Source organism: Pleurodeles waltl, chromosome 1_1 (assembly GCF_031143425.1).
Source record: "Pleurodeles waltl isolate 20211129_DDA chromosome 1_1, aPleWal1.hap1.20221129, whole genome shotgun sequence".
NCBI lineage: Eukaryota > Metazoa > Chordata > Amphibia > Caudata > Salamandridae > Pleurodeles > Pleurodeles waltl.
In genome coordinates, this window is record NC_090436.1 from 138303807 (window position 1) to 138317678 (window position 13872).

Consider the following 13872-nt stretch of genomic DNA (forward strand, 5'->3'; position numbering starts at 1 on the left):
GCCACACACCCTTCAGGAAAAAGCAGTAGTTTGGAAAGATGTGGAAGACATTAGCATCGTAGAGAACAGGATACTGGGGGATGAAAAGACAGCAAACGTGATCTCTTTCACATACCGGACACTCAAACAATAGGCCCGACACCTTACAATCCCTGAGGTTGAACTGAGAATTGGACATAGGTGAAATGGAAGATGTAGACTTGGAGGCAGTGTTGAAGCATTCACGAGAGGTGGCAATCAAGATGACCTTAAGGCTCATTCAGTAGAATATCCTCTGCAGTGTGCACTATAACAGAAACAGGCTCAATGGGATGGGTAAGGCCCCTTCCCCCAATTGCCTTAGGTGTGGGGCCACATACAGTTAATTTATACACACAGTTTGGTCCTGTCAGTGCACAGTGAGCTACAGAGATCCCTGTCACCTGGCATTCGCCCCGTTAGGTATCTAGGGAAATGTAGACCTGACAAGGAAGCATCTACTGTTCTGCTCGCTTGGGTCCACTTGGCAAAGAGAGACCCCGCAAGACATTGAGAGAACCCAATGGCCTCCCCCCATAGCACAAAAAAGTGGGAGATGGGGATGACTTACTATGTGGAATCTGACAGCACAGTCTATGCAGCAAGGGCGTGCCCTCAAAAGTTCGAGAAAAGTATAGGGAAGTTGGAGACGTCACTATGGATTGATTTAGAACAGTCAGTGATCGTCAAATACCTCCTCAATGAGAGATGGCAGTAATACCAGTCCCTGGGCATATCTCCTGAGATCAGTGGGGTAATTCCCCTCATCGGTATCAAAGTTCTACAGTTAAGGAGAGGCTTTTATTATTAAATTGGGAGGGGGCAGGAAAGGTGGTGGACCTTACCGGACTTGGGTTTCACAGGAGGAATTGTATGGGTAATGGTATTCACCTTGTGGTAAAAAGAAAGAAAGAAAAAAAACAGCAAGGGGTCTGTAAGTGAATACATGTGGTGTGTGTTATTTGACTTCTTCAGAAAGACTGACGAGGTTTCCCTCATGGAGGAAGGTAGCCTCCCAGTTTCAGCCACATTGTATAATACAGTTAATTTCTAAGCGCTCAGCATAAGTGTTGTAAAAATTGATGGGTAACACATCTAGGCCATGGCAATTTTGCTAGGCACGGAAGCTCTTTCTGTGCAATCAGCTCTTCAACAGCTTCTATATGTTCAGGAAGGATTCAAGGAAGCCTTGAATCCTCCAGAAATAATCTTGGGTCCCGCTCCGGCATTTCAACAGTAGTATTATACTCACTGCTTAATGCTCAAAGAAAACTGAATGTATGTCTCAAAGAAAACTGAATGTATGTCTTTCTCTCAGTATACTGTTGGGCCTTGAGCCTGATGGATTGCAGCTATTGGGTCCATATTTGTTTCTTTCAGAGAAGCCCAAATAGAATCGGACAGTTCATCTCCATCTGTATATGTTTTCATTATGAAGGAAGAGTAATGATCAATGAAACACAACTTTTCAAATAGGAACAAGTGTGTCTTTGGCATCAGACGGGAGAATCCTCACTGCTTTGCGGTTTATACTGTGTAGGAATGCGTCTCTTTTGACATGTCACTCTCCCATTATTTTGCCTGGTTTCTGGTGTAATTGCGACTGAAAGTGTAATGGTTTTCTGCTAACCAGGACTCCTGTGCCAGATCTTTTTCCCCCAAAACTGCACAGTAGTTTTTCCACATTGGCAAAACCTTTAGCACCCACTTTAAGTCCAGAGTAAATGGTGCTCCTCGTACCTATGGTGTGGCGTACTAAGGAGGGTCCTTAAGGGTTGCAGCACGAATTGTCCCACCCTAAGGGACCCTTCACCAAGCACTTGAGAGGCTGCCAACTGCAAGCTGCATGTCTTGGTGCAGACAAAAGTGAAAACGCAACATGGCACACAGCCTGTATACCATGTCCCCTAAATACTGCAAGCATTATAAGTTACCCCTCCAGCAGGCCTTACAGCCGTAAGGTGGGGTGCATGATAGGACATGTGAGAGCACATCTGCAATTCCCTCTGTGTGACCCTTTGAGCTCTTACAGTGGCTTAAATAGTGTCCCCCTAATTACAACCTTAAATGCCTCTCACTACCAAGGCAGCAGAGGTCCCCTCTTTTCTTTTCAAACATTACCCTACAGAATGGATAATCACAATTACCTAAGGGTCAAAAACTTTGGTCTGTGACGTGCTCAAGGGCCGCTCTGATTCCAACATTGTAGCAGTTGGGCATGAGGGTTGGCGGGGGGAGAGGGGAGAAGAAAAATTGACGCCAAGGTAGATTTAGGCGAAACAAAGGATAACCATTTAGTGGCTAAATTGAACAATGTGAAACCAGAAAACCTGGGATTAATCCCGGCTTCCTGACTTTAACAATGTGTGATCCTAACCAATTCTTTAATTTCACTTTCCCTCCTTTACTTTATTATCATGTATAAGAGGACCTTGAAATACATGATATAAGGATATGTGCTGTACAAAACCTGCTCTTGCGTTTGATTTAATAAACTATAATGGTGTTCATGTATAATGATTTGCCTCTTTAGATCACTATTGGCATCATCAGGGTAGGGGGAAGAATTAATGTTTCTAAATTCATGCTTGAAAACTATCACTTTTAAAATAATACTTCTCAATGCACTGATGTAATCAATTGTACTTAAGTGAAACGTTTCTGCATGTTAATTACATGTTTTGAATTTTGAAGGGACTTATTTTTACACTTTTGCTGCAAAATTTCTTTAAAAATGAATGTGTTTCAAAAAATAAGTGCAGGACTCCCTAGGTACTTCATTTTTTAACACCAATTAACCTTGAAATAAATGATTGCCTGTCTATTTAATATATTTTTATTGTTAATGCCGAGTAACCAGCAGCCCAGTGCACTCCTGTTGACCATGGAGCGGAGCCAGCCTCATGTAAAGGTCGGGAGGAAGGGGTGGGGGTAAGGGGATGGGACATGAAGCACTGGGCCGTACTTTGAGTATGCCCTACAGCATCGACAAGGCTTCATCTGAAAGCAGGGTTGTTTACTATAGAAAGCTGCAACCTACATGTTGGGGCAGGGGACTAGGATTACTATCAGACACTATGTGGCGGATATATATATCTATATCTATATATATAGATATATATATCTATATATATATATATATATATATATATATATGGAAAATGTCACTTACCCAGTGTACATCTGTTCGTGGCATGAGTCGCTGCAGATTCACATGCTGTGCACAGTCCGCCGTCTGGTGTTGGGCTCGGAGTGTTACAAGTTGTTTTTCTTCGAAGAAGTCTTTTCGAGTCACGAGACCGAGGGACTCCTCCCCTTTCGGTTCCATTGCGCATGGGCGTCACTCCATCTTAGATTGTTTTCCCCGCAGAGGGTGAGGTAGGAGTTGTGTATATTAGTCATAGTGCCCATGCAATGGAATGAATACGTATGTACATAATAAAGGTTAAAGTAATATATTTACAAATGTACAATTGTTTAAGATCTACTTCTAAACGGCTACAGGCTCCCGGGGAGGCGGGTGGGCGCATGTGAATCTGCAGCGACTCATGCCACGAACAGATGTACACTGGGTAAGTGACATTTTCCGTTCGATGGCATGTGTAGCTGCAGATACACATGCTGTGCATAGACTAGTAAGCAGTTATCTCCCCAAAAGCGGTGGTTCAGCCTGTAGGAGTTGAAGTAGTTTGAAATAATGTTCTTAGTACAGCCTGACCTACTGTGGCTTGTTGTGCAGTTAACACATCTACACAGTAGTGCTTGGTAAATGTATGAGGCGTAGACCATGTTGCTGCCTTACATATTTTGTTCATTGGAATATTTCCTAGAAAGGCCATGGTAGCCCCTTTCTTTCTGGTTGAGTGTGCCTTTGGTGTAATAGGCAGCTCTCTTTTTGCTTTAAGATAGCAGGCTTGAATACACTTAACTATCCATCTGGCAATGCCTTGTTTTGAAATTGGATTTCCTGTATGAGGTTTTTGAAAGGCAATAAATAGTTGTTTTGTCTTCCTAATTTGTTTTGTTCTGTCAATGTAGTACATTAGTGCTCTCTTGATGTCTAATGTATGTAGTGCTCTTTCAGCTACCGAATCTGGCTGTGGGAAGAACACTGGTAATTCTACTGTTTGATTTAAGTGGAACGGTGAGATAACCTTTGGTAAGAATTTTGGATTTGTTCTTAGAACTACCTTATTTTTGTGTATTTGAATAAATGGTTCTTGTATGGTAAATGCCTGAATCTCACTCACTCTTCTTAGAGATGTGATGGCAATGAGAAATGCAACTTTCCACGTTAAGTATTGCATTTCACAAGAATGCATGGGTTCGAAAGGTGGACCCATGAGCCTTGTTAAGACAATGTTGAGGTTCCATGAAGGAACAGGTGGTGTCCCTTGGTGGTATAATTCTCTTTAGGCCTTCCATAAACGCTTTAATGACAGGTATTCTAAATAGGGAAGTTGAATGAGTAATCTGCAGGTAAGCAGATATTGCGGTGAGATGTATCTTTATGGAAGAGAAAGCTAGATTTGATTTTTGCAAATGTAGTAAATATCCTACTACATCTTTTGGAGATGCGTGCAATGGTTGAATTTGATTATTATGGCAGTAACAAACAAATCTTTTCCATTTATTTGCATAGCAGTGTCTAGTGGAAGGTTTTCTAGCTTGTTTTATGACCTCCATACACTCTTGTGTGAGGTCTAAGTGTCCAAATTCTAGGATTTCAGGAGCCAAATTGCTAGATTCAGCGATGCTGGATTTGGATGCCTGATCTGTTGTTTGTGTTGTGTTAACAGATCTGGTCTGTTTCAGTAGTACCTCATGTCAAACTACCAAAGGTCTAGTAGTGTTGTGTACCAAGGTTGCCTTGCCCATGTTGGTGCTATTAGTATGAGTTTGAGTTTGTTTTGACTCAACTTGTTTACTAGATATGGAAGAAGTGGGAGAGGGGGAAAAGCGTACGCAAATATCCCTGACCAGTTCATCCATAGTGCATTGCCCTGAGACTGATGTTGTGGGTACCTGGATGCGAAGTTTTGGCATTTTGAGTTTTCTTTTGTTGCAAATAGATCTATTTGTGGCGTTCCCCACATTCTGAAGTAAGCGTTCAGTATTTGGGGGTGAATTTTCCATTCGTGGATCTGTTGGTGATCCAGAGAGAGATTGTCTGCTAACTGATTCTGAATCCCTGGAATAAATTGTGCTATTAGGCGAATGTGGTTGTGAATCGCCCAATGCCATATTTTTTGTGTCAGGAGACTACTGTGTTGAGTGTGTTCTTCCCTGTTTGTTTAGGTAATACATTGTTGTCATGTTGTCTGTTTTGACAAGAGTGTATTTGTGGGTTATTATGGGTTGAAATGCTTTCAGCGCTAGAAACACTGCTAACAGTTCTAAGTGATTTATATGAAACTGTCTTTGCTGAATCTCCCATTGTCCTTGGATGCTGTGCTGATTGAGGTGTGCTCCCCAGCCTGTCATGGATGCATCTGTCGTTATTACGTATTGTGGCACTGGGTCTTGAAAAGGCCACCCTTGGTTTAAATTTATACTGTTCCAACACTGAAGCGAGATGTATGTTTGGCGGTCTATCAACACCAGATCTAGAAGTTGACCCTGTGCCTGTGACCACTGTGATGCTAGGCACTGTTGTAAGGGCCGCATGTGCAGCCTTGCGTTTGTGACAATGGCTATGCATGAGGACATCATGCCTAGGAGTTTCATTACTAATTTGACCTGTAGCTTTTGGTTTGGATACATGACTTGAATTACACTGTGAAATGTTTGGACTCTTTGTGGACTTGGAATGGCAATTCCTTTTACTGTGTTGATTGTTGCTCCTAGGTATTGCTGTGTTTGACACGGCAGAAGGTGTGACTTTGAGTAATTGATTGAGAAAACTAGTTTGTGTAGGGTTTCTATGACATAATTTGTGTGTTGTGAAAACAGTATTTGCGTGTTGGTTTTGATTAACCAATCGTCTAGGTACGGGAACACATGTATTTGCTGCCTTCTGATATGTGCAGCTACTACTGCTAGACATTTTGTAAAAACTTTTGGCGCAGTTGTTATTCCGAATGGCAACACTTTGAATTGGTAATGTATCCCTTGGAATACAAACCTTAGGTACTTTCTGTGTGAAGGATGTATTGGTATATGGAAATATGCATCCTTTAGATCCAGTGTTGTCATGTAGTCTTGTTGTTTGAGCAGTGGGATTACTTCTTGTAATGTAACCATGTGAAAGTGGTCTGATTTGATGTATGTATTTAATATTCTGCGATCTAGTATAGGTCTTAGACTTTTGTCTTTTTTGGGTATCAGAAAGTACAGTGAGTAAACTCCTGTGTTTAGTTCTTGTTTTGGTACTAATTCTATTGCCTCTTTTTGGAGCAATGCTTGAACTTCTAATCCTAGAAGATTTATATGTTGTTTTGACATACTGTGTGTTTTCGTTGGGACTGTTGGAGGGAATTCGAGAAATTCTATGCAATAACCATGCTGGATAATTGCTAGTACCCAAGTATCTGTTGTTATCTCCTCCCAATGTTTGTAAAATTGGCTTAGTCTTCCCCCCACAGGTGTTATGTGATGGGGATGTGTGACTTGTAAGTCACTGCTTATTTTGAGGACTTTTGGGGCTTTGGAATTTTCCTCTATTTTTTTGGAATTGTCCCCCTCTATATTGCCCCCGAAAACTTCCCCGCTGATATTGGCTTTGGTAAGTGGGCCTTGTTTGTGATGTTGTGGTTTCTGTAGGTTGTCCTCAAAACCCTCCCCTAAAAGGTGTTTTGCGAAATGTGCCTCTGCTCTGCGGGGAGTAGAGTGCGCCCATGGCTTTCGCTGTATCAGTGTCTTTCTTGAGTTTATCAATAGCAGTGTCGACTTCCGGCCCAAACAACTGCTGTTCTTTAAATGGCATATTTAGCACGGCTTGTTGAATTTCCGGCTTGAACCCTGACGTGCGCAGCCATGCGTGCCTTCTGATTGTTATTGCAGTATTTACTGTCCTTGCAGCCGTATCTGCTGCATCCATTGAAGACCGTATCTGATTATTAGAGATACTTTGTCCTTCTTCCACCACTTGTTGTGCTCTTTTTTGGAACTCCTTGGGTAAGTGTTCTATCAAATGTTGCATCTCATCCCAGTGAGCTCTATCATATCTTGCCAAAAGTGCTTGTGAATTGGCAATGCGCCATTGGTTTGCTGCTTGTGCGCAACCCTTTTGCCCGCAGCATCAAATTTGCAACTCTCTTTGTCTGGAGGTGGTGCGTCCCCCGAGGTATGAGAGTTTGCTCTCTTACGAGCTGCCCCGACAACTACTGAGTCTGGTGTTAACTGCGTTGTAATATAAACTGGATCTGTTGGCGGTGGCTTGTACTTTTTCTCCACCCTTGGAGTTATGGCTCGGCCTTTAACAGGATCCTGAAAGATTTGTTTTGAATGTTTTAGCATTCCTGGGAGCATAGGTAGTCTTTGGTATTGGCTATGAGTGGAGGATAGCGTGTTAAACAAAAAGTCATCCTCAATTGGTTCGGAATGCAAGGTGACGTTATGGAAAGCAGCCGCCCTTGCGATCACCTGTGTGTAAGATGTATTGTCCTCAGGTGGGGACGGCCTGGCAGGGTACGAGTCTGGGCTGTTGTCTGATACTGGAGCATCGTAAAGGTCCCATGCATCGGGATCATCTTGACTCATGGTAGTATGAGTCGGGGAATGCATCAGTGGAGGAGTTGCTACTGGTGATGTGTGCACTGATGGTGGTGGAGATGGTGGTGGAGTTGTTTTCCTTGCCACCTTTGCCTGTGGCTCCTTGTCCTTTTCTTGAAAGGCAAGTTTTCTTTTTATTTTAATTGGTGGAAGAGTGGTTATCTTCCCTGTGTCTTGTTGAATGTGGAGCCTCCTTTGAGTATAGTCTGGCTCTACTGCTTGAAGTTCCTCTCCGAATCTATGTTTTTGCATTTGGGAGGACAATCCTTGTTCCTCTGTATAGGAACCTGTTTTCGGCTCCGAGGCTGGATGTTTCGGAACCAAAACTTTTTCGGACGTCTTTTTAGGCTCCGAAGAAACCTTTGTAATTTTCGGCGTGGTGGTGTTTCGGTGCCGAATTTGTTCGGTACCGCTGTCACGGTGCCGAAATTTCTCTGAGCCGATGTCTCGGGTCTGAGATTGCTGTGTGGCGGTATCTCGACCGGAGTCGGATGACTTCTCCACCAGCGTGCCCTTTTTCGGTGCCGATGTTCGGTCACCTATTTTCCGGGTTAAGCCATGGCCTGGTGGCGGTGGCGTCCCCTGGGCTTTTGTGCTCTTTTTGTGAGTTTTATGTTTCGACGTCTTACTCACGGTTTTCGGCGTTTCCTCTGGATCAATCTCATCAGAGTCCGATTCCTGGACGGAGAAGGTTTCTTCCTCCTCCTCGAAACGCCCTTGTCCTGTCGGCGCCGACGCCATTTGCAGTCTTCTTGCTCTTCGGTCTCTTAGTGTCTTCCTGGACCGAAACGCTCGACAGGCTTCACAAGTATCTTCCTTGTGTTCCGGCGACAGACACAAGTTACAGACCAGATGCTGATCTGTATATGGATACTTGTTATGGCATGAAAATGAAATTTTCCACTGTAGTCTGATTAGAACTGTATTACTTAGCCTAATGAATGAGTATAGTGATACGTATACCAATGAGTGTACTGAGGTCTTGCATCAAATAAACAAAGTAACAGTTTGCTGTACGTTTTATTGAATCAAGAAATTTTTACCAAGTATCCTTAAGACTACTCATGCAAGAGTTAGTGCTGCCTGCATTCTTCCCAAAATGGACTACAGCAACAGCCTCTATTTAGGCCTTCCTGATTGAGCGATGAAACACAACAGCAATTAGTTAAAAAGCAAAGTGTAATCAAAGCCGAAGGGCTATGATATTTTATTATGTCATGAAAGTGAGACAGTTGCTTCATGGGTTATCAGTAAAACAATACACCACATTTAAAACTGAGTCTGTTTTATAAGATCTATTACAATTAATACAGCTATTGTCTTAAGGACAAATTTATCAAGCATAAACTTCATTCTGACTCAGTACTCTTATTTAGAGTTCCAGAATTAAAAGAGCCATGATGCTCCTTGGAGAGGGAGTCTCTGCTTTACAAATTAATATATTTAAGCACAGTAATCTGTATAGTTCTGTACTGGTCATTAAGTACCAGAACTTCATTTATGGAAATGTGAATTAGATAAAACAACATCATAAGAAAGACATCGTACCTATATGTCGCCTTGTCATTTCAACTGTAGCGTTTCTGTTCACATTGGAGAGCAAACCGAGACAGAATCTCTCAGAGTTTGAAGGATCAGTAAATCCATCGACTGTTAAGGATGGCTGTGAAGCATGGAACGTTTCCCCTACTCTCTGGTTCAATTCATAATAGGCAATAGAACACCAAAAAGCAGGTTCTGAATAGGTGACAGGTTGCAAATCTGAAATAATACATACAAGTGAAAACTCTAGATGCTACAAATATTATCTACATCAACTGACAAAAGCACTTGTAGAAAATAGAATACATCAATTAGCTAATCATTTTATGAAAGGATATAGAATAATTATGAAAAGGAAGAATAAGTTACTTACATTTGGCAATGCTCTTTCTGGTGGATATTCTAAAAACACAGGTTATTCACCTTTTGAAGCCTCGCAGACGACAAAGTGGATCTGAAAAATTACTGCAATCCCTCCTGTGCCTGGGTATTTGGCACTATCAGACTCCATGGAAACTACAGTGCACTTCTGTAAGTGGCATGACTGAGCTGCTCATAAGTGACACCTGCGTGCTGATATTTTAACAGAATTTTCATGCCCTCCAATGAAAGTCCAAAGAATTAAGATGCTGACAATGTGTGTGTGTAGGAAGTTGGCTCTGTATATACTATTTCAAAGTAAGAAATAGTGTGCACAGAGTCCAAGGGTTCCCCTTAGAGGTAAGATAGTGGCAAAAAGAGATCATTCTAATGCTCTATTTTGTGGTAGTGTGGTCGAGCAGTAGGCTTATCAGAGGGTACTGTTAAGCATTTGTTGTACACACACAAGCAATAAATGAGGAACACACACTCAGACAATTCCAGGACAATAGGTTTTTATATAGAAAAATATTTTTTCTTAGTATATTTTTAAGAACCCCAGGTTCAAGATTTACAAACAATACTTTAAATGAAAGGTATTTCACTAAGGTATCTTAGGAACTTTGAATCAACACAATAGCATGTACAGTTATGGCAAAAATGGCAATAAGCTATTTTAAAATTGGACACAGTGCAAAAATCAACAGTTCCTGGGGGAGGTAAGTATTTGTTAGTTTCACAGGTAAGTAAAGCACTTACAGGGTTCAAAGTTGGGTCCAAGGTAGCCCACCGTTGGGGGTTCAGGGCAACCCCAAAGTTACCACACCAGCAGCTCAGGGCCGGTCAGGTGCAGAGGTCAAAGTGGTGCCCAAATCGCATAGGCTTCAATGGAGAAGGGGGTGCCCCAGTTCCAGTCAGCCAGCAGGTAAGTACCCGCGTATTCGGAGGGCAGACCAGGGGGGTTTTGTAGGGCACCGGGGGGAACACAAGTCAGCACAGCAAGTACACCCTCAGCAGCGCGGGGGCGGCCGGGTGCAGTGTGTAAACAAGCATCGGGTTCGCAATAGGATTCAATGGGAGACCAAGGGGTCTCTTCAGCAGTGCAGGCAGGCAAGGGGGGCTCCTCGGGGTAGCCACCACCTGGGCAAGGGAGAGGGCCTCCTGGGGGTCACTCCTGCACTGAAGTTCCGATCCTTCAGGTGTTGGGGGCTGCGGGTGCAGGGTCTTTTCCAGCCGTCGGGATTTTAGAGTCAGGCAGTCACGGTCAGGGGGAGCCTCGGGATTCCCTCTGCAGGCGTCGCTGTGGGGGCTCAGGGGGGACAACTTTGGTTACTCACAGTCTCGGAGTCGCCGGAGGGTCCTCCCTGAGGTGTTGTTTCTCCACCAGTCGAGTCGGGGTCGCCGGGTGCAGTGTTGCAAGTCTCACGCTTCTTGCGGGGAGTTGCAGGGGTCTTTAAATCTGCTCCTCTGGATACAAAGTTGCAGTCTTTGGTGAACAGGGCCGCTGTTTTCGGGAGTTTCTTGGAAGCAGGGCAGTCCTCTGAGGATTCAGAGGTCGCTGGTCCTGGGGAAAGCGTCGCTGGAGCAGTTTTCTTTGGAAGGCAGGAGACAGGCCGGTAGGACTGGGGCCAAAGCAGTTGGTGTCTTCTTTCTTCTTCTGCAGGGGTTTTTCAGCTCAGCAGTCCTCTTCTTCTGTAAGTTGCAGCAATCTAAATTCTTAGGTTCCGGGAAGCCCTTAAATACTAAATTTAAGGGCGTGTTTAGGTCTGGGGGGTTAGTAGCCAATGGCTACTAGCCCTGAGGGTGGGTACACCCTCTTTGTGCCTCCTCCCAAGGGGAGGGGGGCACATTCCTATCCCTATTGGGGGAATCCTCCATCTGCAAGATGGAGGATTTCTAAAAGTTAGAGTCACTTCAGCTCAGGACACCTTAGGGGCTGTCCTGACTGGCCAGTGACTCCTTGTTATTCTCATTATCTCCTCCGGCCTTGCCGCCAAAAGTGGGGCCGTGGCCGGAGGGGGCGGGCAACTCCACTAGCTGGAGTGCCCTGTGGTGCTGGAACAAAGGGGGTAAGCCTTTGAGGCTCACCGCCAGGCGTTACAGCTCCTGCCTGGGGGAGGTGATAGCATCTCCACCCAGTGCAGGCTTTGTTACAGGCCACAGAGTGACAAAGGCACTCTCCCCATGTGGCCAGCAACATGTCTCGAGTGTGGCAGGCTGCTAGAACCAGTCAGCCTACACGGGTAGTTGGATTAAGTTTCAGGGGGCACCTCTAAGGTGCCCTCTGGGGTGTATTTTACAATAAAATGTACACTGGCATCAGTGTGCATTTATTGTGCTGAGAAGTTTGATACCAAACTTCCCAGTTTTCAGTGTAGCCATTATGGTGCTGTGGAGTCCGTGTTTGACAGACTCCCAGACCATATACTCTTATGGCTACCCTGCACTTACAATGTCTAAGGTTTGGCTTAGACACTGTAGGGGCACAGTGCTCATGCACTGGTGCCCTCACCTATGGTATAGTGCACCCTGCCTTAGGGCTGTAAGGCCTACTAGAGGGGTGACTTATCTATACTGCATAGGCAGTGTGAGGTTGGCATGGCACCCTGAGGGGAGTGCCACGTCGACTTACTCGTTTTGTTCTCACCAGCACACACAAGCTGGTAAGCAGTGTGTCTGTGCTGAGTGAGGGGTCCCTAGGGTGGCATAAGATATGCTGCAGCCCTTAGAGACCTTCCCTGGCATCAGGGCCCTTGGTACCGGGGGTACCAGTTACAAGGGACTTACCTGGATGCCAGGGTGTGCCAATTGTGGAATCAAAAGTACAGGTTAGGGAAAGAACACTGGTGCTGGGGCCTGGTTAGCAGGCCTCAGCACACTTTCAATTCAAAACATAGCATCAGCAAAGGCAAAAAGTCAGGGGGTAACCATGCCAAGGAGGCATTTCCTTACAGGCTGTCTGAAGGCTTAATGAGTCCTAGGTCAAGCATCTTTTGCACTTTTGCTTTGATACATTCCCTGACATGATAACACTGTCTGTATATCTTGCGTCTGACAGACAGGCTGTCACCTGTGTCAATGGTGAATTCACACCATGTGGTTTGACCAGGGGCTAAGGAGAACAGTTTGGAGAGCTGACCCAGGAAATTCATGCAGTCATCTTTCTGTTAGGCAGAGAAGCAGTCAGCAAGAACAACTCCCTCTACTAAACCATCTACTGAGTTGCGGGAGAAGCGGTCAGGGAGAGGGTCGCTTTCTTCTTCCTGATCTTCATCAGTGGCCATGAGTAGAGTCTTGTCAGACCTGTCATAATAAGGCTTTAGGCAGTTCACATGAAGCACCTGTCAGCCTTCCTTCACAAAGGTAAGTGGACCCCTAACATGATGTCCAAACAAAAGCTAAAAGGAGCTGTAGCCCACTCCCCTTTGTGGGACTTCCCTGTAGGAGTCGAGGAGGCAAGGCAATAGGATATCCCATCTCCTCCTTAGTTTTTCTGAGAGTCCCATGATCATGCATTAGAGAGTTTTGTAGAACTCTCAACTAACCCATTTGTTTGTGGATGAAAACAGGTGGTTATTCTGTATGTTTAACCACACTCCTGCTACATGGCTTTAAGGTATGCAGGCATGAAGTTTGCACCTCTGTCTGATACCACCTCTTTAGGAAACCCCATCCTGAAAAAGACACCCAGGAGCGCTTTGGCCACTGCAGTTGATGTAGTGGTCCTAAGAGGATTTGCCTCTGGGCACATGGTTGCATGGTCCACCAGTATAAGCCTGTTCCCAGAAGTCGTTGGAGGGTCCAGGGGGCCAATAGTGTCTGTCCCTGCCTTCTCAAAGGGTACCCCAACCACTGGTAGTGGAATTAGGGGACCTTTGGAGTGCCACCTGTCTTGCTACTGGCTTGACAAGTAACACAGGAGCAACAAAACACCTTTGTAGCCTCAGACATGAGGCCAGTGAAAGTGAGGGACAAGTCTGTCCCAAGTCTTGCTCTGCCCCAAATGGCCTACAAGGGGAATATCATGTGCCAAGGTCAATACAAACCCCCTAAATTTCTGAGGAATGACCAACCTCGTTGAGGCACCACGTTTGGGATCCCTTACCTCAAAATAAAAGGAGGCTTTTGGCCAAGTAGGCCCTATGGGTCCCACTGACATCCCCTGCTTCCTGAGCTGCAGCTTGCTACCTTAGATTTTCTAGATTAGGTCTTCTGCTCTAGACTAAGTTCTTCCCTGGT

The 13872-nt window shown here is 44.6% G+C and overlaps 1 protein-coding gene across 4 annotated transcripts in view; it reads right to left on the bottom strand.

Annotated features, from left to right (window-relative positions):
* The window catches only part of SMAD2 (SMAD family member 2), a 379037-nt gene that overhangs the window by 104548 nt on the left and 260617 nt on the right, over positions 1-13872 (bottom strand). For all 4 annotated transcript variants that reach the window (XM_069219017.1, XM_069219067.1, XM_069219021.1 and 1 more), the window contains one exon: positions 9280-9492. In XM_069219017.1, the coding sequence (XP_069075118.1) occupies positions 9280-9492 (213 nt within the window). The remainder of the gene's footprint in view (positions 1-9279; positions 9493-13872) is intronic.